The sequence below is a fragment of the Sander vitreus genome, chromosome 4, assembly GCF_031162955.1.
Source record: "Sander vitreus isolate 19-12246 chromosome 4, sanVit1, whole genome shotgun sequence".
In the NCBI taxonomy this organism is placed as follows: domain Eukaryota; kingdom Metazoa; phylum Chordata; class Actinopteri; order Perciformes; family Percidae; genus Sander; species Sander vitreus.
Window position 1 is genome coordinate 14,451,038 of NC_135858.1, and position 27,176 is coordinate 14,478,213.

Consider the following 27,176-nt stretch of genomic DNA (forward strand, 5'->3'; position numbering starts at 1 on the left):
TTTAAATTCTTTCTGGCTTGTGACTCCTCAAAACTAAGAAATGTCTACTTGCAACACATCGCCACTGGTTGCATGTGTCCAAATCACTGCTCTAAATTATACAGTTCTGGAAATGTCACATTTTAGGAAGTTAGAAGTAGTAACACAAGTAGAAACTGTTTGTTTTGAAAGAAATACTGCGTACTTTGTTTAACAAAACATGAGCATATGTACAGCGGTGTATCAAAGCTGGAGAATTCGAATCCTCTTCTACAATGTAAGTACAGCTTTTCTATTTAACATTTAGTGTTGTAATGTAATAATTGTTATTAAATATTCATTCTTAATGGTTTATTATTCATCAAGTTCAATATAACTTTTAACAGTTAAGTATTTCCATTTCAGAACCAGCTGGAGCTCAGGAGTAATGACTGCTTGTGAAAAGGCTCCTCAGCACGAGGTTGATGATGAAAAAGGAACACAGGTGAGCAGCTTTAGCACCACCTAGTGAGTGTTATGCCTCATCTGTGTTATTATGGATCCCACGTAACTTCTAAGCAAGTCCCGCCCTACGAAGCAGGCTGATTGGTTGGGGTTAGGCATTGACCTCGAGTGGTTAAGGTTAGGATAGCCATTTTGGTCAGGGGATAGGACCTGAACAAATCGGGTTACGTTACCTAGCGTAAGCATGGACGCCTGGCCAATAGTAGTGTGTGAATGCTATTGAAGGGCGGGTCTTGCCTAGACTTTGTGTGGGTTCCATAATAACGCCTCATCTCTCTCCTTGGTTCTAAATGTCTTGAAGAAATGTGAGCAGATTGTTGTTAGGACACAAGTAGTAAGAAATCAGTTTCTTATGACCAATTTCTGATGATTAAAAAACTTTTGATCTGTGTCACTCTCAAAGATGAATACTGAAACTATAAAGTATCAACAGGATGTGTACTCATACAGTAGATGTGAAGATAGTCCATTGGTCAGATATTCTGCTCATATCAAAGCGTCATGTTGCTGGTATGCAGTTGAGAAATTGACTTAAAATGACTCGGTTCATGTTTCATGTCTCGGCTTGCTGTAGTTGCTTTTCATTTGCTTTGACTAAAGCCTCTGAGTTGGGACTCCCTTCAAGAATACTGGTGATCAAAATCTTGTGGTCTTATTTAGGGTTAGCCAGTTGAGCTTCAGATTCCCCAGTGCCAAGTCTTTGGTCCTTGGTTCCAGGTAAACTGAAGAGATCTTGAAGCATAAAGACAAGCTTAGGTGTCACGTGTTCTCTTTAGACAGACCCAGGCTAACTGTTTACCCGTTTCCAGTCTTCATGCTTAGCCAAGCAGACCGACTGCTGGCTTCATATTTAGGGTTACGATAACAGATGCGAGTGGTATTAATCTACTCATGTAACGCTCCACCAGAAAGCAATTGAGTGTATTTCCAAAAATGTAAAACTGTTGCTTTAAATTAACCATGCACTGCAAAATAACAAGGTGAAGTTAATTTAAGTGGACATAAAAATAATATAATATATAATAATATCTGATTATTCCACTTGTACAGTAGGATGTACCTTAAAGTGCTCATATTATGCTCATTTTCAGGTTCATAATTGTATTTAGAGTTTATATCAGAATGGGTTTACTGTACATAGTTTAATTTTCAAAAAACACCATATTTTTGTTGTACTGCACATTGCTGAAGCTCCTCTTTTCACCCTGTGTGTTGAGCTCTCTGTTTTAGCTACAGAGTGAGGCATCGCACTTCTGTTCCATCTTTGTTGGGAGTTGCACATGCGCAGTAGCTAGGTAAGCAGTTCAAGCCAGTCAGAAGCAGAGCATGAAGGCGTGCCACGCTAGCAGCTAGGTGAGCATTATAACGTGTGTTACAAAGTGAAGCACGTTCGTCACGGAAGTAAAGACTGCACTACAATAGAGCTGTTTGGAGCAGTTTGTGAACAGTGTTTTCTGTTGGAGATGGTAAGTCCCTTTGGAGTGGACTTTGGGCTTTTTCACTTTGTAAACTGATTACATGCACAAAAAAGATATATAGCACAATAAAGGAAAGGGGGAAAAAGCCAAAAAGCATAATATGAGCACTTTAATATCAGAAAATAACTGTAATGTAAAATACATCACACAGGGAGAAATCCAGTTATTTGACTTGGCACTGATACAAATTTGAGGTAAGATGGAAGTGGTAGAAAACAGTTTAATCAGTAAAAACAGGAAGCGGCAGAATAAAAGAGAAAATTCTCTGATGGGATACCAGAGTTGATATGATTGACCTGGTAGTGTTGTTTCTTATGGCATGAGATACTTTACATTAAATTCATATGGTTTGTAAAATGGCATCCACAAATATCACATCAATTTGACTAAAAGTAGTAAGTAAGATAAAAGATATTTCCCTCCGAGGATCAAGAGCAATTCCTTTAAACGGTTTCTGAGTGTTTGAAAGAAGTTTTACTTACATTTAAAGATATGTCCTAGATTCATTTACAGGCCACTCTGTACAGTAAAAATGGATTACAGCTCAAAAAGTATTACAGCACAATTTCGCATTATTTTACAAATGACAAAAGCTCTGAAGCTAATCTATAAAATACAGCTGTTAAGTCACTGAACTCAAATGAATGCGTTCATCCCTCCAGATAAAAAAAATAAAAACGAGAGCGCTTTTAACGTCCATAAAAAAATGTGCTCTGTGATTTACAAACTTTTTTTTTTTTTTAATCAAGTCCTTTTGAGTACTTTTTTGGGTCTGCACATGCAGGTTTGCCCCCTCGGAGGCTGAGAAAGCCATCAGTGTGTGCAGCTGTGAACAGCTGCCTCTGGAAAACATCTTTCATTAATGAGAAATAGCCTATACGGAGCATCCATTAACAGGCAGCGATTCCTTCCTCGTTTTCAAGTTCAGAAATCCACGAAGAGCCTGCACTCGACCGTTCTGTGCCTCTTGGACATTTGAAGTAACTCAACCTGAGTCTGAACCCCCCAAACAGGCTCACACTTCAATAACATAAGTAGGCAAACCAGGAAGTCATCACAAAGTAGTTAATGCATTAAAAAGCAATTTCCCTGAATGTTTGCAAGTCTACGACTAAATGACCCACCCAAAAAAAAAAAAAAAAACGTGACCTCTTTATGGTTCCACAGTCTTCAAAACATATATCCTGGAACAAAACAATAAAAGAATTAAACCGCCAACAAATCTGGGCAGTAAATAAAAAAAGTGCATTGTTTCAAGTATGTAAACAAAATGATTTCTTTAAAAGGAGAGTGAGACTCGTTCTGTCAGTGTGCGTGAGCCTGGGCCAGTGCAGTGACTCCTGAGGTTTGGCACACATGTAAGAATACACACACACACACACACACACACACACACACACACACACACACACACACACACACACACACACACACACACACACACACCCCTCCCTACTCCTTCAGAGGATCATGATGACGAGGAGGAATTCCTTCTTTTTCCACATTTTTTTTAAGGAGATGTCCGGTGCTCCCTGTTTGCAGTCAGTGTTGAGGAAGGAGGCTTTATGACCTGTAAAGACACACCCCTCCGTCAGCGTGGTCACATGGAAGTGTTGCAGTTGCTGCTGGGAAAACAGGGTGTGGAGCATGGAGGAGGTGGGTGGATTCAGCATGGATGAAGAGGAATGTGTTGGACACGAATGCAGCACAACACGAGCAAGAACACAAAGAAAAGAAAAAAACGTGAGCCAATGAACACACACACACCCTCTGAGGGGTATGAACACTCACACTCACACTCTCTCTCTCTCTCTCTCTCTCTCTCTCTCTCTCTCTCTCTCTCTCTCTCTCTCTCTCTCTCTCTCTCTCTCTCTCTCTCTCTCTCTCTCTCTCTCTCTCTCTCTCTCTCAGGGGTGACAGATGCTAAAATGATGCACCAATCTGAAGACAGTGATCCTGATTGTTTTGAATGAGGATCAGAGCTTCATGGGATAAAATTAAAGAATAAAAATCTATGATTTTTGGAAAGAGAAGGGGCAAAGAAGGTGGATTAGTGATTTTTATTTGTAAATAAGACCTGCTGTATTTTAAGAATTGAGCATTAACGTATAAATATGCCTGTATGACTGTCTTCAGGAAGTCTGTCGCTACTTTATACTCACCACTCATCTGCAGTAGGTCATACAGCAGCTAAGCTTTAATTTCATAGTGAGCCATCATTTTCTTCATATTGGACAAGCATCTGCAGCTTAAAGTGGGGGAAACTCCACTATCCTCCTCCAGTGCTAATTATTTCTCCTTTATTTTACTCTGAACAAGGACATTAGATTTGCATCAAGCATTCAACAGCCTTGACACTGATAAAAAGCTAGAGCTGCATGTCCACACCGAAGCAAAAGATGAAACATATATGTGCTAAATGAGCAGTGAGTTTAAAATAGATCAGATTCAGATGGATGGACATACCAGCTGTTGTAGTAATCAATTCTACAATCCTTGTTCTTAAAATAGCCGTTCATGTTGCGTTATCACTCTGAACAACACTTAACATTCACACTGTGGGTAATGGCAGGATGGGCGCTATCTTCATTTGGTTTAACATTTAAGATTATTAGGTGGAAATGAAAAGAACAATCACTGAGGACGACGACACAAATCGTAGTTTGACGCAGACAGTTGAACGAAACACTGCATGACTTACGAGACACTACACTGGACACAATAACAGGTAGAAGACACTTGTTTCTTATTCTTAATACTAATATTGCTTTTTATCTTTCTCTGACTTTATAGGTCTTAGCTTGTGTTTATACTCACTCTGATCCTGACGAGTCACCATCCACTGTCCCTGCCTTAATGCTCATGGCGACGCCGTTCAGCTGATCCGGCAGGCTGGTTTTAGCCAGTCCGGCTTGACCGTTACTAGAAATTGATCCCTGCGGAGACGCCGTGCCGGGAGCGTTTTCACAAAGTTCATTGTGGATACGGTTGAGACCATTTCTCTCTACAATCGGAGAAAGCTGCTTCTTCTTTAGGATCCCTGCAGAGGAAAAACAAGATGTGATGACACAACGATAGACAGGGGGGGGGAACAGTGATTCATTCATATTCGCTCTTAGAATATTTGTTTTGAAATTAAATGAAATAGTGGGATCATTTTGCTGTTTCACTTGTGTCATCTTGAAAAATTCCAAAGAGAATTGATTTATGTAAATTTATCAAAAGTTGAATTACAATCTCAACAATATGTTTAACACATTAAGTTGTACATGATCTCCTTCAGGTGTTTGCATTAGGCTGGACTTTACCTTTGTGAGGGTGGGCGTAGATGTTTGGCAGACTGGGCAGCAGCACCATCATGGCGTCCTGCTGCGTCCGGTCGTCCGACAACATGCGGGTGACGCAGCCGAGACTTAGCTCCGGATTGGCCAGAGTGTCCGGCTTCAGTCTGTCTGAACCTGCGAGCTCGCCGTCACTCACTGCTCCTGTGTAATCTCCAGGCCAGTACGTCTTACTCAAACTGTTGTCTGGAAACAGAAACAAAGAATAAATTAAATGTAGGAAAAATACATAATAACTCAGTCACTATTACGTACTAAATCCTAATAGTTTTATATGGGATTAACCTAAAGATGTGGCTGAGATGGGTTAACTCTCTACTCGTGTGTTAATGAACATATGTGGCGATAAAATCTATCATTGTTTCTGAATGTGAATGAATGAATCCACATAATTTGAAGTGTGTTTGAGGATTTAAAAAAAAATAAATAAAGAAAAAACTTCTGCAGAAAGTGTTGATAATCCATGAGAGGCACAAAGTGGGGCTGGGTTCAGATGAACTTCTGTACCGTGCGGTTGTGGTCTCTTGGAAGATGCCAGGTTTTCCCAGCATTCCTCTGGTGGGAGTGGACCCTCCTCGTCCTCGCTGTCAGAGGAGTGTGTGGAGGCGTAGGATCCACTCTGGTCGTCCTCTAGAGACAAGTCGCTGTCCGAGTCGCTGTCATGATCTGCACACAGACGGAGAGGAGAGGTTGATGTAGTCATACTTTTCATTGCAGTTAAGATAAATAAGAGATACTGAATGATAGTAATACCATCCAGGTGCTCTTTAGTTTCATGGAAGAGTGACGCGTGGTCGTTCAGAGCGATGTGCGCCTGACTGTTACTCAACCCATCGTCCCTGAAAAGACAGAAAAAGTCAGTGTACAGCTGCTCCTGGCACTCTGTCGTGTAATGCAGCGTATGAATCTTTATTTTAAAATGTTTTTGTACCTGAGGACAAACGGCACGTAGCTCTGCTGGCTCTTGCCGCTCTGCATGGTGCCATTTAGAGACACACTGGAGTCTCCAAAGGGAAGGTGGTACAACCTCCCGTCCATGTAGTTTGTGTTGCATTTGTAGCCCTGAAAATACAGAGATGAAAGGAAAGATGAGTGTTTTAAGAATAAAAAAAAAAACATGCATTGAGTCAAATGGAGTATGTTTTTTTTTTCTGTGATCTTGTGCGGTTGAGCTGCTGATAAAAACACTGAGTATTGCTTAAAGGATAGGATTGTTGTTATTCTATTTTGTCGACAAATCCCACGAAAACACCAAATCCAACAAAGTCTAAGTCCCCCTCTCAAAAACTGACTTCCCAAGCATGTCTGTGGCTCTCAGCATACGGAATCAAAGAAAGGCCATGATAACTTGAAATGTTTTAAGCAAACAAACACATAATTGTGAAATTTAAAAACAGGTCATTAAAATATAACTTGTTAGTGGGACCAATTCATTGTTGGTGTTGGTCTTTTTGGGATTTAGTAAGTAAGGAAAATAAAGAATATTGGCAGCCTTATACTTTAAGGTGGAAATATCTCGACACAGTTATATACAATTGACAACACTTGGTAGTTTCACCTTAATTTATGACAGTCGCCGTGACCGTTTTTGTGTTTGTAGGATAAGCCCCCAACATGTAACTAAGCTGAGTTTTGAATTCCCAGAGAGTATCTGACTGAATGGAGTGTTTTCTCAGCCTGTGCAATGAACTCACAGAGGATTTGGATTTGATCATATGATCCGGACGCTTGCGGCTGCAGCAGTATTTCATAGCATTCCTTGCTTCCTTATTGAAGACAATGCGGAAGAAGAAAACAAATGGACCCTGTGGTTGGACGACAGAAGAAGGAAGGTCAGGAAAAAAGACAAAAATCAACCATTCAAGCAGTTTCAGAAGGAAATAGAGGGCTCACCTGCACACAGTTGAAGCCAGCGAACAGGTAGTGGAAGATGATCATGTCGCTGTTGACGGAGAGGAGCGCCAGAAAACAAGTGACTGAAACCAGGAGGAGAACGCCACCTGCAGTCTTCAGGCCTGAGCTGCAGAATCACATGAGAAGTTAGTGAGCAGCTGACAGGACAATTTCTACGAATTCAATGATCTGAAGATGGAGCTTGATGATAAGCGACCAGAAGCCAACATCAGGAGTGTAGTAAAATGAGACACAGAGCGGCACAGTGTGCTGTGAAGAGCTGTGATCACAAACATGAACTTTGTGCAACAAAGTCCTAACCTCTAAAATGCCATTTAGTGTGTATGTGTACCTGTTTTATACAGTATATGGTATGTACCCATATCTCTAACATTAAAGCTAGCCTTAGCAACCTTTGCATGTTTTTAGCCTAGCCATTCAGTCTGACTAATCCATAACAGAAATTTAGAGCCAACTAAATGATACTTATTTTATATTTGGCATGTTTAACTTATTAGTAGAACACGATCACACATTACATCATACTCCATGTCTAGAACATTAACCAGGCATATACTGTACATATGACTGGCATATTATTTATTATTCACCATAAATACTTTGAATTAGTAACCGGTTGATACTGTTTTATCGTGGCCTAAGCTGTTTACTACCGGCATAGATATGATTTGCATAGACGTCGGGGTATTTCCGCACTATGATCTATCTTCGAATAGTTTGAACAATGTAAAACCTATGTATTGATTACACCTGATAGCCTATAGTTTTACTGTAAATTCCATCAATTACGTGAATCTACAGAGGCAGGTTACTATATGGTTTAATTAGATTTTTATTATTATTGTGTCATACATGAATAATATGTCCAGCCCAAACAGACTAACAAGAAACCATTATTTAGAAAAAGAGACCAGAAACCAGAGTAGCATCTTAAATGACAAAGTATAGGCTACTAAACATATAGGCTAAATCCTGACTGCATTCAAATTAAAATCTGACAATGGTCAAGGACCAGAGGTCCAGAGATTACTGTTCTCAAATGTGCAACTAAAGACCTTTGAGTTGGCTCTAAATTTCTGTTATGGATTAGTCAGACTGGATGGCAACAAAATGCAAAGTTAGCTCAGTCAAAGATGGTTCTAAAACCGTCTCTGGCTAAGGCTAGCTCTAATGTTAACGTTAGAGTTATGGGTTACATAACATCGGCATGTATTTCAAAAAGCATTGCACATATCCCAACAACAGAACGAACGAGAGACACTTATATAGTCCTTTATTTACGGTGCTATCTTGCATTACATTGAGGTGGGCGGATCAATCCAAATATCGATAATATCGATACCAACGTTGGTATCGATATTGATCGATACCAGTGTAATGAGATCGATACTTTAGTTTCAGTTTCTCTCCAGTATGCACTGCTGTGGTTTCATCAAAGAGGCGACCTGGCTGTCTGTGTCTAGGTAAAGTGTCGCTCCTGTCACAGCGCAGAGCAGGCACACTTTGCTCCTCCTCCCTCTTGTGATTTGATGTTGTACCATCACGTGACTCAGCGGTGCCAGGCAAACAAGCAAGCAGGTAGCCAGGTCTGGCGGCGGCCAGCAGCACAAACACACACACACACACAAAGCAGCACAGAGACGGTGCAGAAGAATGGCAGAGATGAACGATTATCGGATCGATTGCAGTATCGCACACCACTAGCGCTACATCGTTAAAGACAGAAACGCTTCTTCGGCCGGTACACCTCCGTGCTTCCTGTAACGATAGCTGTCGATCAAGGTAGGAGGGGTCTGTGGGTGAGATCGTGTTTAATCAATATAGGAGGGCCAGTGTCTCCTTGGTTTCTGCCCCCCAAAGTGTCAAAAGTCAGTTTCACACGCGTGCAGAAATCCACTTCGAGGGCAGAGTGACCTGTAGAGCGTGTATTTCCCTCCAGCGCTGGCAAAGCAGACAATCTCTCGCATGTGATGGCTGCTTTGTGAGCTTGCTGAATAGTTTTATACACGCAGGTGCCATTCTTTGCCTCTCCCTATGTTTTGTTTCACGCTTTGCTTGAAAAATGACAGACAATTTTTGGATTATCAAAATAGCTGCTAATTATTTTTTAGTCGACTGACTTTTGATTAATTGACTAATTCTTAATGTTAGCTTCTCTGTAATGTCTTCCAGTCAGTCCAACAGGAACAGATAATTGAGCAACCTTTAGAACGGATCGAAGGAAAGGTTTGATCTGATCATCAGTATTAAATGCTGATGGAAATTCAATTATTGACCTCCTTTAAATGGTTGTTAGGCGAGTATTACTAGTTTGATTTGAAAGTTGGCAATTTCAGGCTGGGAATTTCCTTCCACTAGACAATGCCTAAATACAAATACTTAAGCAGAATAACTTTGAGCATGTAAACAGTGTTTATAGTTGATTAAAACGTAACACTCACACACAAGGCTCTTTCTTCTCAATGCTGTGGTGTCTGAGTGAGCAGGAGGCTCTGGACGACAGGATGTATAGGAAGATGTTCATCTGTGGACACAATATCAAACTGTATCACTACAACAACATGGCAGGAGTGTGTGAGAGCAAACATCAAAGTAATCTTTCTGTCAGAATATTTTCTACTATTTTTTCTTTACACACTCAACTGAACAGTGACGGGTGTGTACACTAACAAACAATATCTGTAGTGCCGATCTGATGAGATCAGCATGTTGGACTGTGAAGATATACTTATATTTTTTCTGCATTTAAAGGTTGATTCAATGTTTTTTTTTCCATCTTGTTTTTTTGTATTGTATCAGTACCTGTGAGCCAGTATGAACTTAAGTGCCAAACAACATAGATGCACACTGCTTTTGTCATGTGCATAAATAATGATACAACAGTTTCAATGGCAGGCTTCTGCAGGGACTCACCGACACCACCATGGCGATGGGTCCAGCAAAGCTCCAGATGAGAGTGTCGTACATAGACAGCCAACAGAAGTCTGGGTTGCCGTAGCCTTCAGGGTCCAGTCCTACTGCCAGACCTGCACACAAACCAAGAAAGCCTTTTTCTGTCAAGAGGAGGTTGTTCATCTGAAGTAGTTGGATGGCTTTAAACAGCATTGTTTTCAAAATAAAATAACATTGAGCCCCAATTTGGACTTTTTACTACAGTTAGGAGATAACATTTAACTGGAAAACATCTCACATTTTAACTGTAATTTTCATCTTGCCATGAGAACAGTGGAAGGATCACGGATATCGCTAAATAAGACTGCGAGCATGTTTGATAAGGATCGATCTGTACGTCCAGGATGCAGCCAGTGAGGTCAGCTCGCTGATAAAAAAGCATTAACAAACTATGTGGTCATAAAATTAAGCCCACAAGACAAACCATAAGCACACGTAGACATCATAAAAAGTACTGTGTGAATTTAGTTATTACTTAAAAATGGCACCAACTCATTAGAAATGCATCTCATGAAACAAAATCAAACAGAGAAGTAAATGTCAATGTTTCTGAGTGCCGGTTTATTGTTTGTTTACTGTCTATTTTCTGCAGCTGCATTTGTATGAACCATTTTCATCTATATTTAACTTTTTATGTCTTAAAATAGATTTTTATAACTGGCACAACAGTGCTAAGAATCAAGTTGTGGCCTGGACTGCTGCTTTTAGACATTTAAGATACTACAAGACATAAATTGGATGAAGAAACTCATCAGGATTCTCCTCTGTACAGCAGGTACATTTTCCGTGATATTACGAAGGTTCAGACCTGTGATGAAGGCCGGCACTCCCCAGCCAATCAGGTAGTAGAATCTCATGGGTCCATAGTTGATGTCTCGCACTTCGCTTATCATGCGGTAGACGTGCAGCCCCTCCAGGAAGAGCCAGGAGAAAGTGCAGAGGTAGAAGAAGTGCAGCAGGATGGCGATGACTGTGCACACAAACTGCAGAGAGATGAAGAGGGAGAAACAGAGAGGGGTGATTAAAACATGAAGAGACTAAATTAAAAATCTTATTAATGAATTGATGAAATCAATAAAAAAAACAGAATGGATTACCGGGTTGTCTGCCTGGTTGATGCCCAGGATGAAGATGAGCTCGGAGAGGAAGAGCGCGACACCTCCATTGTTGATAATACTCGTTTTGTTGCACTGCATGGCTCTCAGACAGAGGAGGAAGATCGTGGTGAGGAAGAGAAAGCCCATCGTCACTCCCACTGTACTCCACGTCAGGATTTTGATTGGCAGAATCTCTCCGTTCTGACGCAAACGCCACGATTGGAAGAAGAAAGTTTGAGTTAGAGAACAGAGTGATGATATCTGTGGTTTTATTGAAGTTAAAAGGTTTCAAGTCACTCACCTCTCTCCTGGAGATGTCCATGAGCACAGCAAAGCTGGTCATGTGATAACACTGACAGCTGATGTGGGTGCTGTTTCTGAAAACCACCTCGCAGCCCTTCGCTGACCAGCCGCCGCTCCCGGCACTGACATAAAACACAAAGAGCAGAGGACGATGTTGGAATAACATAACTACATCCAGTTTTCAGTTTCATCATCAACTCCACTGTATGTGTGTGTGTTGTTGAACTCACAGTATGGTGTGATTCCAGAAGACACAGATAGGTTTGGAGCGCTCCTCAGTGGTGACCAGGCGGAACTGCACAGTGATGGGTTTGTCCAGCGTGTGCTGCAGCAGCTCGTCGTTGTCGTGTACTGTGATACTGACCACCGGTGTGTTGATGACCGGACGCTTTGGCACCCTGATGAAAAGTGCATAATTAAAGGCATAAATTGGTTGGTACTGAAGATTTGAATCTTCAAAAAACGGTCACAAAACATACCTGTGAAGTTTCCTTTTTAACCACCTAGGCACTGTCGTTTAAGTGAGTTTTACTCAAACAAGAGTAAATAGTGATGGGGACTATTTTCAGCAGTTGATTAATACATATTTGGTGCACTAGTGAGTATTTACAGCAGCAAGATAGAGTATTTTCTCGATACACAAACACTACTTGTTCATTTTTTTAAGGTTTTCCTTTGAATCTAAGATATTAGTTGAAAAAAACCTCTACAAGCCAAACTAGTTGGCTAAATGTTTTGGATTCAATGTAATCAAAGTGACTATTTTTTTTAACAAATCTCTTCATTTAGACCTTGTGGACGATTCTAAGGGAAATCCTGGTCATAATGTAAAAACCTTTATTTCCAGTCACAGTGCTTCATGTTATAGCTTTATTAATTGTTCTTACCGCAGACTTCTCTTGTCAGGATCATAGCTCTCTGGTAACAGCGAGGCCAGGCTGTGGAAGATAATCACACTGGCAATGGCGTCCTGCTGACCGTCCTCAGGGTGCCGTCTCTTCCTGTTGGCTGAGCGGTTTCTCAGCGAGGACTCTGGGAAGACATCCAAGTGTCTGTGGCCCTTGGTGTCCACAGGTGGTTGGAAAACTGAATCGGGCAGTGTGACAGCTGTCTCCAGATCCACAGGACGAGGGCCCCTCAGGGACTGATACCGCGGGAGTTTGGCTCCGGCAAAATTCATCTTTTTCAGACGATCCACAGAGATGACTGCAGAGAAAAACAGGCACAGAGCTCTGCTGTTGAAAATGGACGTCTCCTTTAACCAGAGAATTGGAGCCCTAAAATTGTATATATTGAGTCCAAAAAAATATCAGATTGAGCCATAAAAAAAATGGCCACATCATTACAGCGCTGATAAGAGGGACGCTATTACTTTTTCTTGATTAACACTATTAGAGCGAAAATGATTAGTCAATTAATCGATTAGTCAATGGACAGAGAATTGTAATAATCATTTAAGTCATTTTACAAGTAAAAATGTCAAACATTCCCGACTTCTTGCATCTCACATGTAAAGATGTATTGCTTGTCTTTGTCTTTTGTGACAATAAACTCAATATCTTTGGGTTTTGGACCATGAGCAGAGGTGTCAAGTAACGAAGTACAAATACTTCGTTACTTAAGAAGAAATTTTGGGTATCTATACTTTACTGGAGTAATTATTTTACAGCAGACTTTTTACTTCAACTCCTTACATTTTCACGCAATTATCTGTACTTTCTACTCCTTACATTTTAAAAATAGCCTCGTTACTCCTATTTCAGTTCGGCTTGTTTTCATTCCGGCCTGTCATCGTTCAAAATAACACAAAAAAAACCCTATCCAGATAAATCGCGCCATCCGGATAGAGTGAATTTGATTGTGGTTGGATGAGAAGTATAAACATATACCATCCGACACCCTATTGGTTTGTACGCGATCCATCGCCCCTGCACAGACCTAATACGGCACCGGTGCCCTAACGACCGTTATCTACCGGACCGAATAGCAACGCGGATTTTGGTGCCTTATTTAGGTGCCACTTAAATGCCTGCGCTTCTCTCTGATGCTCCGAAAACGGACGTAAGAGGGAACTGAAACATCGCCGCACGGGACGCTAGTCAACAGTACACCTGACAGCAGCTAACGTTAGCCTACCGTTAGCTAGCAGCTGGAGTAAACACGGTTAAAATGCTGACAGCTAAACGGTGTAAAAGTGTCTGTATTTCACTGTAGAGAATTGTAACACCAAACTGTAGCTGCCGTTGTCTGAAAAACACAGACTCAGCCTGAAATAAGTTATTGTTATAAGTTATTGTTATTACATTTTTAATAAATCATTTAATTTTGACCCTGTGGCTTTAGCAATACACAAGCCATTCTTTAATGTCGCTTTTTTTTTTAAGATCAACTTCTTATCGTTTTATATTTTTGAACATACAGAAAAGACAAATACAATTGAACAAGGTGCTCCTTTTTTTGTGGAGGTGGGGTATGCACTATAGGCCTCTGTGGGGGCTAAGCTTTTGTCCTTAATGGACTTAATGGAATTTTCCCCCTTACATTACTTTTATACTTTAAGTAGTTTTGAAATCAGTACTTTTACACTTTTACTTGAGTAAAAAGCTTGAGTTGATACTTCAACTTTTACAGAAGTCTTTTCAAACCCTAGTATCTATACTTCTACTTGAGTAATGAATGTGAATACTTTTGACACCTCTGACCGACACACGATACAAGACCTCCGAAGACGTCACCTTGGGCTTTAGGAAATTATGACGTTTGATGTTTAATCGATTAATTGAGAAATAATCAGCAGACTAATCAATAATGAAAATAATCATTAGTTTAAGCTCTAAACACTATGTGTCACAGAGCAACTGTAAATAACTGTGCTTTAAGGATTGTTCCCCGCTGTTGGAAGAGTCAGACCAATGATTTGCTGAATGGTTAAAATTAATAACAGTCATTTCCTCTGACTAATAATTATCAAGGGGATTTCTATCTTCTAAGTATGATCTATTTTTGTATGTAATAAAAGAAACAATATTATTATAGGATAATAATATTCCTACTATTTTTACTGTGAAAATGTGCTGCCCTATTTCTGTTGTTTTCATGTTGGATTTTATTTGTACTTTAATTTGTTTCTTATTTTATTTGTTTTATGAGCCCAGATTTTCTGTTCTTTAATGACTTTAATTGTGTTGTCCTAATAAAAATAATTTTACAAAATTACAAAACAGCGAATTCACATAATGAACTATAAATCTCAAACTGCACTTTAAAACCGATTAATACAGATATGGATCCCCAGTAAAGAAGCTACATAGCTGTAGTGGTTGTCAGCATGTCACAGCTCCCTGGTAAAACGCTCACCTATGTGTGGTGTGACGATGGTGAAGGGGCTAAGGTAGGTCTTCCTCATGTTCTGTGCCAGTGTGTTTGCATATTCCTCGTAGTGGCGCAGCAGTGCCGCCGTGCCGCCCTCCGAGTGCTGGATCAGCTCCCAGTGCGTCCGTGTGTCTGGAGACAGGATGGCGCTGCCCACACGGACCAGATTCTGTCAGAAAACAGCGAGAGTTCAGTGTGACAGGATGCCACAGTGGAGAGTGAAATGAAGTGTGATGTATTCGCTGCAGATACAGCATGAACGGCTGTGAAGTCTGGCTTCCTGTTCATACACCAATTTGTTTACTGCTGAAACCGCAACAATCTAAAGTGCTTTTACTAAAGTGCTCATATTATGCTTTTGGGCTTTTTCCCTTTCCTTTATTGTGTTATATATCTTTTTTGTGCACGTTATAGGTTTACAAAGTGAAAAAGCCCAAAGTCCACTACAAAGGGACTTACCATCTCTAACAGAAAACACTGTTCACAAACTGCTCCAAACAGCTCTATTGTAGTGCAGTCTTTACTTCTGTGACGAACGTGCGTCACTTTGTAACACACGTTATAATGCCCGCCTAGCTGCTAGCGTGGCATGCCCTCATACTCTGCTTCTAACTGCGCATGTGCGACTCCGAACAAAGATGGAACAGAAGTGAGATGTCTCACTCTGTAGCTAAAACAGAAAGCTCAACACACAGGGTGAAAAGAGAAGCTGCAGCAATGTGCAGTTCAACAACAATATGGTGTTTTTTGAAAATTAAACCATGTAATTCTGTTCTGATATAACCTCTAAATACAATTATGAACCTGAAAATGAGCATAATATGAGCACTTTAAGTTTCATGCTGTGTTGCAACGTTCCCAGGAGAGATGTACAGCATGTTGTTGTTCACCTCAGTGAAGTGGACGTCCTGTGTAGCTGTGAGGTTGAAGCCCTGCTGGTTGCTCTCGTGCTGCAGCAGACTCTGTGTGAGACGATAAGCTACTTTCACATCGCTGCCGTAGTACTTCTCTGTGTGCATGGTGGCATTGGCCAACATGGCTGCCGTCTGCTGAACATGTCCAGAGTCCAGGAGCGATGCGTTACGGGAGAACTTTTCAGACTGGGGGGAAGGGAAGGAAAACACAACCATTTAGTAACTTATTAATGTTTCATTAGTAAAACATATTTTTAACCAGACTGAAATAGCTCAATAACAATCCCATAAAAAACTGCTGGATCTTAAACATATCCTAAAATGTTAGAGCCCTTAAGCTATGTTCAGAGCAAAAAAGCGATTTCCCACAAGGTTGTGCGGCGGTGGGAGTGTCACTAACAAACAATCCATTTGTGTGACGTCTTGTTGTGTTATCTAACCCTCCAATGTAGCACAAGTAAACTTTATATTTCACAATTACTGTTTTCTATCAGATCGTTTACAGATCTCGACGTTTCCGACTGCACTTGAAAGCAGCTTTATTTCACAGGAGAGAGAGAAAGAAAAGAGACGAGCGAGACATGGAGAGTGCTTTGTTGTTGCAGGAAACATTCAGCTGTTACACAAACTCCTGGGCAGTTCAGTGCTTGTGTTTCATTTTTTACTCCTTAATAGGTTTTAAAACCTTCTCGTGGCAGCCATAGGTTAGTGACGTTTCCCGTTTACTGTACGGGATTCTCACACCGCCTCAAACCATAGCTCAAAACACACTGACAAGACTGATCGCCGGATACATGATTGGTCACCACAGCGTGACATGAGGTTGCATTTCTCCAAAAGTTGAGTCTGTCTCAACTTTTCGCCGCAGGCCCGCTGCACTTTTTCGAGTGTCCCCCGTGCAGCAAACCCCGCCGCAGCCTAAACGCACTACCCCCATTCAAAATGAATGGAAAGACCTGCATGTTTTGCTGGACCGTCTGACGGCTGACGCAGGCAGTGTGAATGAGGCCTTAGTCTTGCTTACATCCTTGTCTGCCTCCGCACCCTCACAAATGAGGATGTTATTGTGGGAATTGCATGGCTAATTTTAAAACTGACAAAGAGAGAAGTTACGCACCAGAGCTTTCAGCTTGTTGAAGGTAACAGAGGTGCAGTTGAAGAGATTGGGAGGCAGCCAGCCCTTGTGCTCATCACAGTGGCGAATCGCTGTGCCTGAGAAGGAGGCGAGAAAGAGAGAGAGTTATCACATGAGAGGTGGGGAATAGACTGCAGCTCAGAGAGGGCTTGAGGCAAGTTTCATATAATGCCATTATTATATGGTAATTTGACGAGCTGCCTGAAAAACCATCATACCGAGCGTTCCCTTGGGACAGTGAACTGCTGCAGGGAGACCAAACTTAGTCCTGGGCCACCAGATCCCAGCCTCGATGGCCTGAGGGCAGCTGTCATAGATTACTGAGAGAGATGATGAGGATAAAAATGGAAAATGATTTAATATATTTTTAGCTATAATGAAGCCGGGATTATAAATTAAGCATAACAGCATTTTGAAAGTAATCTGCTGTATTCTGACCTTCACAGCCGTTAGGAGAAACCTCGGCGAAGGGGTTGTCACAGCGGTCACACTGGCGTCCGATGACGCCGGGTTTACACTGACACTGGCCGCTCTCTCGATCACATGCTCTGGAGAAAGAGCCGACTGGGTAGCAGTCACACAGCAGGCAGGTATCACTTCCTTCAGGACGGTAGTGGTTGTCCTGGAAACGGGATTGGAGAGAGGAAGTTGCTGATTAACGATTTTCTTTTTGAATACATTTTTCAACAGCAGCCTCTTTTCATACAGGGGTGTCTAACTGTGTGTCAATCACTGCTTATGCACACACATTCATTCTCCCTTGTGGGGGGAGAGGCTTAGAAGACCGTTTTGGGCTTTAGCAGAAACGGGGGGAGGGACTGAGAAGTTGTTGATGTTCAAATTTTTGGCTAAGTCCTGGATCTTCGCAATCCTACCTACAGCACCTTTAATGGAGAGAATTCACTTATAACTTGGAAACCCAGGATAATTGATTATTTACATTTTATCCTCGAGCTCTTTTTAAAAGTCAAATATTGATTTTGTGTATACAACAAACACATGCCCCTACAGTATGTTATTAGTATGTTGTATTAAATTGAGACACAGCTTTAGCGTCTGTTTGTTACAGAGCGATGAATCAAAGCTGCAAGTGGGCACACACTCACCTTGCACCGACACTCTCCGCTCGTCTTGTTGCAGTCAGAGTCGAAGCCCATGTCTGTCTGACAGTTACAGGGCCCGCAGGTCTTGTGACCCCACCAGCCTCTGGGACACGGCAAGTCCGTCCTGTAGACAGAACACATGATCAATTTACCTGCAGAGTAATAAAACATGCAACACAACAGGAACCACGATTGACACGCACACGCACACACACACACACACACACACACACACACACACACACACACACACACACACACACACACACACACACACTTTAACATAAATGTGAAAAACTGTACTTTTTCTCGCAGTAATGGCCAAAGTAGTGGCTGGGACAGTCACAGGTGTAACCACGAGAGGAGCTTGGCTTCCTGGTGCACGTTGACTCGTGCTCACAGGGGTTTAATGAGCATACATCAGTGCAGTTGGTGCCGTAGAAGCCTGTAAAACAAAACACAGGAAAATAAGTTGCTGTCCTCTCACAACTGTGGTAAGCACAGATAAGAAGAAATGATTATGTATAAAAAGGATAACTGTGGCACTTTCCTTAGTGTTGCTTTATCACATGTTTAATGGAATACTAATCATTTTAATTGAGCAATTATACCTCTTTCACACCGATGGCTCAATCACGGCTATACCCAGGTCGACTATGTGTTTGAATGGGGTAACCCTCCTCGATCTACTCAGCTTCGTGACCCAGGTCATCAGATGTGATTAGCTGTTCACTGAATATGATGTGTAAAGCCCCCCGCCCCCATTTCTAGCACTTAAGGTAATTGTTATGCATTGCTCCCGGGTTGACCCAGGTGATCTCTGAATTGTCATAACCAGGGATATACCCACGTTGACTGGCTTGGTTTGAATTTCCAAAAAAAGGGTTGAACCCTGATCAGACAACCCTAGCCCAACCCTGGTAGGTGGTGTGAAAGAGGTATTAGAGACAACAATATTTACATGATGATGATTGAAAATCTTTGAAAATTTTAAGTAACCTTCCAGCCCTGCAAAATGTTACGATCAAGGTTTTGGGTTTCTAAAGTTGTGAGCAAACTGACCTGCGAGGCAGGTGCAGGAGTAGCTGTCCCAGTCGTCGCTGCAGTAGCTGCTGACAGGACAGGGGCTGGAGCTGCATGGGTCGGGCACGCTGCAGCCCAGCTCCACGTTCACCTTCCTCGCCTGAGACAGACTCAGAGCCCCGCCCACACGCAGACCCTGCAGGCAAACAAACAAACACATTTATGTATCCATGGCAACACAACACAGTTATGTGTGCAACACAGAAGCTTTAAAAGAAGTGAAAAGGGGAAATTATCTCATATTGCAAATTGCTATTTGGTGAAACAGGCCCCTGGAATGTGCTGGAAACAAAAATGTTGCTGTTTTGGGTGTGTCAAGGTGCTAAAGTACTAGTAGATGTTTAACTGCACTCCATCATTAACTCAAGAAGTTAAAGCTTGTTTTAAACCACTGCTGAGTGAGCATGGCTTACGTTTCAAAGGGCAAGTAAAAAAGGGTTAAAAGTAGATCAGATCTGGTTGAAAAGTGATTTAAATAAGTTTGATATTTACAGGTTTCAACAAATTTTCAATGGCCATATTTAACATGTAGTTTACTTTACCTTGAAATATAGTCATTAAAACAACTACAGTTTACCAAATCTAGATGCCTTTTGATCTGCTAAACATGAAACCAATGCTTTCTAGATGAGTTGCTTACTAAAATACTTTGTGCTTTTAGACACAAATGCTTCTAGAGTGGGGCCTACAGAAGAGCCTGACCTGTATACAGCCCCGGAAGCCATGCAGAATTTTCCCATCAGGCCTTGCCAAACCACCAACGCTCACAGTCTTCAGCTTGGAGTCTTGCAGCTTTCCGTCCACCTCCATACTGGCCTGAAAAGGTGCGTGACACAGACACTTTATCGCTGCAAAACTACAATATTTAATTCATAGTGATTTACAGCAATAATGATGCAACAACCCACCTGGTAGAGTCCCTGATCTAAAGACAACACTGCTTTCCGGTGGCTCGCTGCTCCCCCCAAACTGCTAATATCCAGCTGCAAATGATGCCAGTCTCCATCATTCACCAGCACCTCCTCCACGCGGGAGAGAGTTGAGTCTTCCCCTCTGTGAAGCCCCATCAGCACACTGCCCCCGCGCAGCTACAAAGGCAGGGAGAGAGCCGGGAAAAGGGAGGATACAGCAGGAGGGAGATTAAACTGATGTTCAATAACAGAGGAGAAAAAAGACCACCAAGAATCAGCACTACATCACAAGAGAAACAGAAACAGAGAGCTCTGACAGTGTTTTTTTTTGTTGCACACTGCAGTCAAAATTCAAACCTTGAATTGCTGCACATCACAGGTGTGCAGGGCTGGAAATAGATTATGGGACAGTTATGTAACATCAAAGTAAAAACGTAGCCGAACACAGATGCTACAATTATTGTCTGATCATTTGGCTTTTTGTCTCAACTTCCTCCGATATTCAGTGACGTGCTGCGACTTGGCCAACAGGTGGAGCCTCAATCCCGGAATGTTTTATCTTTTTGAAACTGCTGTCATGCTCTCACTGTGGCTAGGATCTCACTTTAAGTAACCATAAAGAGGAAATAACCTAGAAACCGTTTCTTTTCTTCTAATTAAAGTTTCTCTTTGAGGATAAACTGACATAGCTGTGCATTGCCACGTTTATAAAACTCTCACCTGCAGTGTGAAGTTGTGCTGCTGGCCGGCGGAGATGTGCAGCAGTGTTGAGCTGGCCTGACGTGTGCGGAACATAAGCTCTACATGCCATGGGACGGAGGCCGCCATCGCCGCCATGTTGTTCCATTGCAACAGACTGTTACCCAGGAAACGCTGCGGGCTGGTCATGACTACAGCAAAAAGATGATGATGAAGATAAATGAGGAGAGAGAGTTGTACAGTATGTGACATGAGACAGTGAGTCACTAGTGTCAACCAGCAAGTCCAGTATGCTCTCTGATCACATCCACGTTATCACAGCTAAAAAAGAAACTGTTTATCAGACATAAAGACATTGTGCTTCAATCTGCCAGTTTTTGTGGCTGTCTAAAATCAAATCAGGTGTTCCCAGAAAGCTATATAATTGGCTTTACAAGTCAACACCTGTACCGATATTTCAGTAATAAAATTAAATGTAACATATGATTAAAGTCCCCCTCTAGTCATAAATGTGTTTGTCTTGTTCGTTGAATGTGATGTTTCAGCTTCACTGTGCAGAATGATGTACTGTACGAGCAGAGTTTGATACTAGAAGAATGTTTTCACATTCATCTGCAGACAGGGGGAAAGTTTCTCTGTGCTCACCTTCAATCAATCAAAGAGTTCAAGGTACCGGCAGGATTTATGACATCACAACTACTCTGGAGGCCAATCATGGTCCAGACATGCAAACCTTATGTGCACATACACTGAGAATGAACTTACAGCAGCGAAACATTTGAAACAACTATTTGTGCTTTCATAGATTCTTGATTTTTCAACGAGGCAGAAGGAGTAGAGGTTATTTTAAGACTTTATAACGAGGGGGCTTTTTTGTGGCAAAAACACATCAGACATAAATTATTTATCAAAGCAGAGTATTTGTGTGAGTCTTAAAACGTGTCTGGAGGGGATCTTTAATAACCCCAATGACTACACTAAATCTTTTAGTGTATCAGTGAAAATTTAATTGAAAATCATTTCAAATGCAGTTTTATTTGTGTAGTTCATGAATCAGAAGGAAGTTATGGTGTTTGTGCACTCATGCATCGACTGTAAGAAGCTTTTTGGCTCTTTCACACGTAAAAAACAAAGTGACAGGAAAGGACACTCTGTCTGATGTGAAACGGTTACCCTCTGATTACGCTGTCTCTGTACAAAGTGAAGAAAAGCACCTGATCGAAATGATCGATTAGTGTTGGCAAATAAACCTGATGACCTGTGGCAGTCATTGTTGGCTGGTGAGATGAGTGAGATGCAACGACAGAAACTGCAGCGCAATTTTAATCAAAATGTTTCACATTTACACAAAAAGATAAAAACAAAAAGTTGGAACTGTTATATTAACCCTGCCTAAATAATTGTACTGTGTTAGTTAATGCTGGAGTTTAACCACACCTAGTTAACTCCTGTATACGTGTGGCCAGACGACGCCAACAGATCCATGTTTAGGGCTGCAACTAACAATTGTTTTCATTACTGATTTTGTCAGAAAATAATGAAAACTTCCCATCACAATTTCCCAAAGCTGAAAGTGACAGATTCAAATAGCTTGTTATGTAATGATTGAAACCCCCAAAATATTGAGTTTCAAGTAAGACAAAAGAAAAGCAGGAAATCTTTACATTTGAAAAGCTGGATCCACTGATTTTTTGCCATTTCTGCTTTTGATTATTAAAATAGTCGTTAGTTAATTTTCTGTTTATCCACTAATCTACACGCTCTGCACCATTCTTACGCAGTACATACATAAACAACTGCATTTTAAAAGGCACCTCTAATGATGCTGTTGTTGACTTGTTGAATATATACAAATTATCAAAGCTCATTAAATCTCCCTCCGAGATCATTAACATGTGATCACACTGCATTATGTCCCACTTCTACACACCCATCCCCACCTTTTCTCAGACGTATGCACTCTATGCAACACATTTGCCCTTTTCTTGAATATCCATCTCTACTTCCTTTTACATCTGATCTACATACAAAAAACGCTCACTGAAATAAATCTCTTTTTTACTCATTCTACTTCAAGCTAAAAACAAGAGGTGTTTGTTTTGACATTTACAGGGCTCATTCCTTATCCTCTGTCTCTTCTCAAATTGCTGTAAACCATAAATCAGCACAGATAACAGCTGCAGTCGATCAAGTGGAACAAAAACAGATGCTGGAGAACACTGGGACAGAAACATAAGCAACGTACTGTATGTTTTCAAAAGCCAAAAAGCAATTAGTCCTACACTGTTCAACATCATGTAAACCAGAGAAAATTCAGCCTCAAGCAGCTTGATTCTCACAATTGATACTGATTCTGTCATAAATCCGACATTAAAACTACCGTAGTGTAATCAACAGGCATTTTTTATGACTGTGCATGTCTGTATGAAATCAGGTGTTCCCAAAAGCTGTGATCACTGATTTGACAAACACCAATAACTGCACTGTACACAGTTGCACCTGTTATTTAAAAAAACAAACATAGCCTTTTCTGCATTATTGAGTCTCTGTTACTTTTTCCACCATGCTTTTTTTCCCCCGACCTGATGGATGGCCGCTTCATACTCAATGACAAGTTCAGTACATTGGATTTGGTGCTCAGTAAGGGTCTTAGAATTACTGGTGTTAATGTTACGGATCTAGCTCTGTCTGACCACTACTGCATTTTCTTTGATGCAGTAGTTTCTCCAGTGATTCATACACAATCTAAATCGGTAACAAAAAGGTATATTACTGACGACACCAGTTTTACTTTCATGGAATTGGTATCTAATAAATTAATTACAGCAGCAGGGTCTGTAGAAGATCATCTCAATCAGTTTAATTCTGAAATACTCAGCGTACTTGATGTCATAGCACCTGTTAGGACTAAAATAAGGTCTGGTAAACAGAAAACCCCATGGAGAAATGCCCTGACAGTAGCTAATCAGAAAAAAGAATGCAGGAAGGCAGAACGAAGATGGCGAAAAACGAAAACACAGATTGACCATGAGATCTACAAAGATAAACTCTGTCAGTACAACACTGTGCTACGCAGTACGAGGCAGTCCCACATTTCTGGAATTATTAATTATAATATTAATAATACACGTGTGTTATTTGCCACTGTTGATAGGTTAACTAATCCGCCCACGCAGTCGTGCCCTGACTTTGTCTCAATTAAACAACGTAAGGAGTTTGCCGAATTCTTCAGAAATAAAATTGAAAACATAAGATTCTGTATTAGCTCCACTCTGACCGGAAATATTGACACTTTATTACCCCATACAAAAGCAATGGTCTCTATGTCTGAATTTAATGCTATTAATGATAAAACACTCGCAGAAATCGTGCAGAATCTTAAGCCATCCCAGTGCTCTCTAGAAATCATGCCTGCTAGTTTCTTCAATAAAGTTTTCAGTGCGTTTGCAATGGATTTGTTGCTTATTGTAAATGGCTCGTTACTCACAGGCAGTTTCCCTGCATCCTTGAAAACTGCAATTATCAGACCCCTTCTGAAAAAGAGAAATCTCAATGCCTCCATACTTAACAACTACAGGCCTATCTCGAATCTGCCCTTCATAAGCAAGATTATTGAGAAAGTTGCTTTTAATCAAATCAATGAATTCTTGACAAATGACATCCTCGATAGCAATCAATCTGGTTTCTGTAAACATCACAGCACAGAAACTGCTCTCATAAAGATTCTAAACGATATTCGCATGAATAATGATGCTGGTAGTTTGACAGTCCTGGTGTTATTAGATCTCACTGCAGCTTTTGACACTGTCGATCACACAATCCTTCTGGATAGATTAGAAAACTGGGTGGGGCTCTCAGGCACTGTCCTCAGGTGGTTCAGGTCATACTTAGATGGCAGGGGATATGTAGTAAGGATGGGCAATCTCGGATCTGAGAGAACGACCATGACATATGGAGTTCCACAAGGATCTATCCTTGGGCCCCTTCTATTCAATTTGTATATGCTTCCTCTTTGTCAAACTCTGCAGCACCCTAAGATTTCTTATCATAGCTATGCGGATGACACTCAGATTTATCTTGCACTCTCATCAAATGACTATGCTCCTATAGACTCTCTATGTCTTTGTTTGGAGAAAATAAAACAGTGGATGCAACAAAATTTCCTCCAACTAAATGAAGATAAGACTGAAATAATTCTGTTTGGCAACAAAAAAGGAAGACTGTCACTTAGTACTTACCTTGACTCTAGAGGACTAAAAACGAGTACCAAAGTCAAGAATCTTGGTGTAATAATTGATGAAGACCTAAATTTTGGTCATCACATTAAAGCGGTAACGAAGTTATCTTTTTGGCATCTTAAAAACATAGCGAGAATCAGAAACTTTGTATCAAAACATGATCTAGAAAAGATCATTCACGCTTTTATTACTTGTAGGGTAGACTACTGCAATGCGCTTCTTACTAATGCTCCTAATAAGACCATAAAACAGCTGCAACTCATCCAAAATGCTGCTGCAAGAATACTCACAAACAGAGGAGAGAGCACATTACCCCAATTCTCAAATCACTGCACTGGCTTCCGGTTAAATTCAGAATCGATTTCAAGGCTTTACTTATTGCCTTCAAGTCTTTCAATGGTCTAGGCCCAAAATATATTGCCGACATGTTTGACTGCAAGCCTAGTAGGTCTCTCAGATCAGCAGGTACTGGTCAGTTGGTGGTGCCCAGAGTTCTTTCCAGGAGTGGTGAAACGGCCTTCAGCCATTATGTTGCCCACTGCTGGAACCAGCTTCCGCTGGATCTAAGGCATGCACCAACTGTAACCATTTTTAAATCTAAGTTAAAGACTGTTCTCTTCTCCAGAGCTTTCAATTAGGCTTGCTTGATGGTATTTTAATTACTTTATTTGTTTATAAACCGTTATGCCTTTACAATATGTTTGTCTACTCATGTATCTCAATTGTATATTTGTTGTTGTTGTTTTCTGCCTGTAAAGCACTTTGAATGACCTCTGTGTATGAGAAAGTGCTCTATAAATAAATTGACCTTACCTACCTTACCAGTGTCGGGTCACACAGACGGAGGACAGTCTTGGGTCAAAACTGCAATCAAACACGTGTCAGGTCTCACGGATTTTTCAACTTGACTCACCTCTTTCGCAGTTTTGTCCTCCAAATCCAAGCGGGCATTCACAACTGAAGGAGCCCCACAGGTTCACACAGGTTCCTCCGTTCAGACACGGGGTGTTGTTGCAGAAGTGTCTTTTGGCGGAGCATCCTAGGAGGGCAAGAAAATAAGAGGGTAATTTACCCGTTTGATCTGTCGCGTTTGATCCGTCCCACATCATTATTTCATCAACGTAGCAAAGAGTCAGAGGGAAATAAACTATTCATAGCAGGTACAATGATAATTTCCCACTGACTCTACTTCCCCGCTGTGCTCATTACAGTCATTGTTATTTTCTTTCCTCTTCTCCCTCACTTGGCTGGTCCAACAATAAAACATTGTTTGACTGTGAAACAGTCACAGGTTTAAGAGATGAAGTGAAGGATAATCTCTGGATGCCAAACAGCAGGACAAAACGTACCTGGCAGAGTGCCGTTGTTAGCGATGAAGCTGGCCATGTCTATGTGCTGGTTGTCGATTCGCAGGTTCTTCATGCAGCCCACGAACTGCCGGTTGCGAACAGGAAAGTCCTCTGGGAGTTTGGGGACCCCTCCGAGGAGCAGGGGGCCGGTCAGGTCCAGTGATCTGAAAACATAGAACCGTGAACATGTATGCACCCAGAGTGTTTTGCTCTGCCTTTACATCGTCAACACGAAACATTTATCACAGAGATAGTTTTGCAGTTATTTTTCCCCTAGAGATGAAAACAAAAAAAGATAATGGAAAAAAGCAAAGCTTGACTAACACCCTGGAGATGTGGAACTTAATTTCAAAACAACTTTACTCTGTCTCTTAATGAGCTGACCGCAAAGAAAGTAATCATGTAAATTACTGAAGTCAATACAGAAGTAGACTCACACATTGTAATGTAGTAACTAATAATTCTGCTGATGTAATTCCTGTGGACTCACTTTTTGGATCCTGATTGGCTGCCCTGAGCAGAGCAAGTGTAGTTTCCGATCATGTGTCCGAACCGGAGGGCCACAGAGGCGTCACAGTTGTCCACGGTCACTACAACGACCTTCTGGTCTGAGGGTCCCTGCGGGAGGCCGGCCTGGTTTAGTATCGGCTGTGGAGCGAGAGACAAACTCATGAATATTAAGATAAGGTGCCTGCCTTATGTCTGTGTGGAGCCTTTGGTCAAAACAATGAGGATTAAGAATGCATAATGACTTGTTGCCTTGCCTGTGCTGTGCACACTGAAGTATTTGTGTACACTTGAGGA

General features: G+C 41.3%; 1 protein-coding gene and 1 long non-coding RNA gene across 6 annotated transcripts in view; one reads left to right on the forward strand and one right to left on the reverse strand.

Moving 5' to 3' along the window:
* Positions 1-480: 480 nt before the first annotated feature.
* LOC144516861 (uncharacterized) lies at positions 481-4,843 on the forward strand. 2 transcript variants are annotated; one of them, XR_013501878.1, is made up of 3 exons: positions 481-1,949; positions 3,477-3,704; positions 4,755-4,843. It is a non-coding gene; the product is annotated as an uncharacterized LOC144516861 (long non-coding RNA). The 2 variants fall into 2 exon arrangements; XR_013501879.1 differs by lacking the exon at positions 481-1,949 and adding an exon at positions 3,239-3,319.
* celsr2 (cadherin, EGF LAG seven-pass G-type receptor 2) overlaps positions 2,056-27,176 on the reverse strand; it is a 69,422-nt gene continuing 44,301 nt past the window's right edge. The window contains exons 6-34 of one of the 4 annotated variants that reach the window (XM_078248523.1): positions 26,863-27,020; positions 26,373-26,536; positions 25,937-26,062; positions 20,807-20,976; positions 20,084-20,263; positions 19,878-19,991; positions 19,155-19,311; positions 18,396-18,537; positions 18,096-18,216; positions 17,428-17,611; positions 17,208-17,309; positions 16,972-17,066; positions 15,831-16,040; positions 14,926-15,109; positions 12,456-12,774; positions 11,799-11,966; positions 11,567-11,690; positions 11,266-11,466; positions 10,977-11,151; positions 10,130-10,242; positions 9,658-9,740; positions 7,196-7,322; positions 6,997-7,107; positions 6,234-6,364; positions 6,056-6,141; positions 5,810-5,968; positions 5,270-5,488; positions 4,779-5,001; positions 2,056-3,586 (exon numbers count right to left, since the gene is read on the reverse strand). In XM_078248523.1, coding sequence (XP_078104649.1) covers positions 3,562-3,586; positions 4,779-5,001; positions 5,270-5,488; positions 5,810-5,968; positions 6,056-6,141; positions 6,234-6,364; positions 6,997-7,107; positions 7,196-7,322; positions 9,658-9,740; positions 10,130-10,242; positions 10,977-11,151; positions 11,266-11,466; positions 11,567-11,690; positions 11,799-11,966; positions 12,456-12,774; positions 14,926-15,109; positions 15,831-16,040; positions 16,972-17,066; positions 17,208-17,309; positions 17,428-17,611; positions 18,096-18,216; positions 18,396-18,537; positions 19,155-19,311; positions 19,878-19,991; positions 20,084-20,263; positions 20,807-20,976; positions 25,937-26,062; positions 26,373-26,536; positions 26,863-27,020 — 4,371 coding nt within the window. In that variant the 3' untranslated portion in view covers positions 2,056-3,561. Of the gene's footprint in view, positions 3,587-4,778; positions 5,002-5,269; positions 5,489-5,809; positions 6,142-6,233; positions 6,365-6,996; positions 7,108-7,195; positions 7,323-9,657; positions 9,741-10,129; positions 10,243-10,976; positions 11,152-11,265; positions 11,467-11,566; positions 11,691-11,798; positions 11,967-12,455; positions 12,775-14,925; positions 15,110-15,830; positions 16,041-16,971; positions 17,067-17,207; positions 17,310-17,427; positions 17,612-18,095; positions 18,217-18,395; positions 18,538-19,154; positions 19,312-19,877; positions 19,992-20,083; positions 20,264-20,806; positions 20,977-25,936; positions 26,063-26,372; positions 26,537-26,862; positions 27,021-27,176 lie in introns of all 4 variants that reach the window. The other 3 variants (XM_078248522.1, XM_078248521.1, XM_078248520.1) reach the window with 3 other exon arrangements.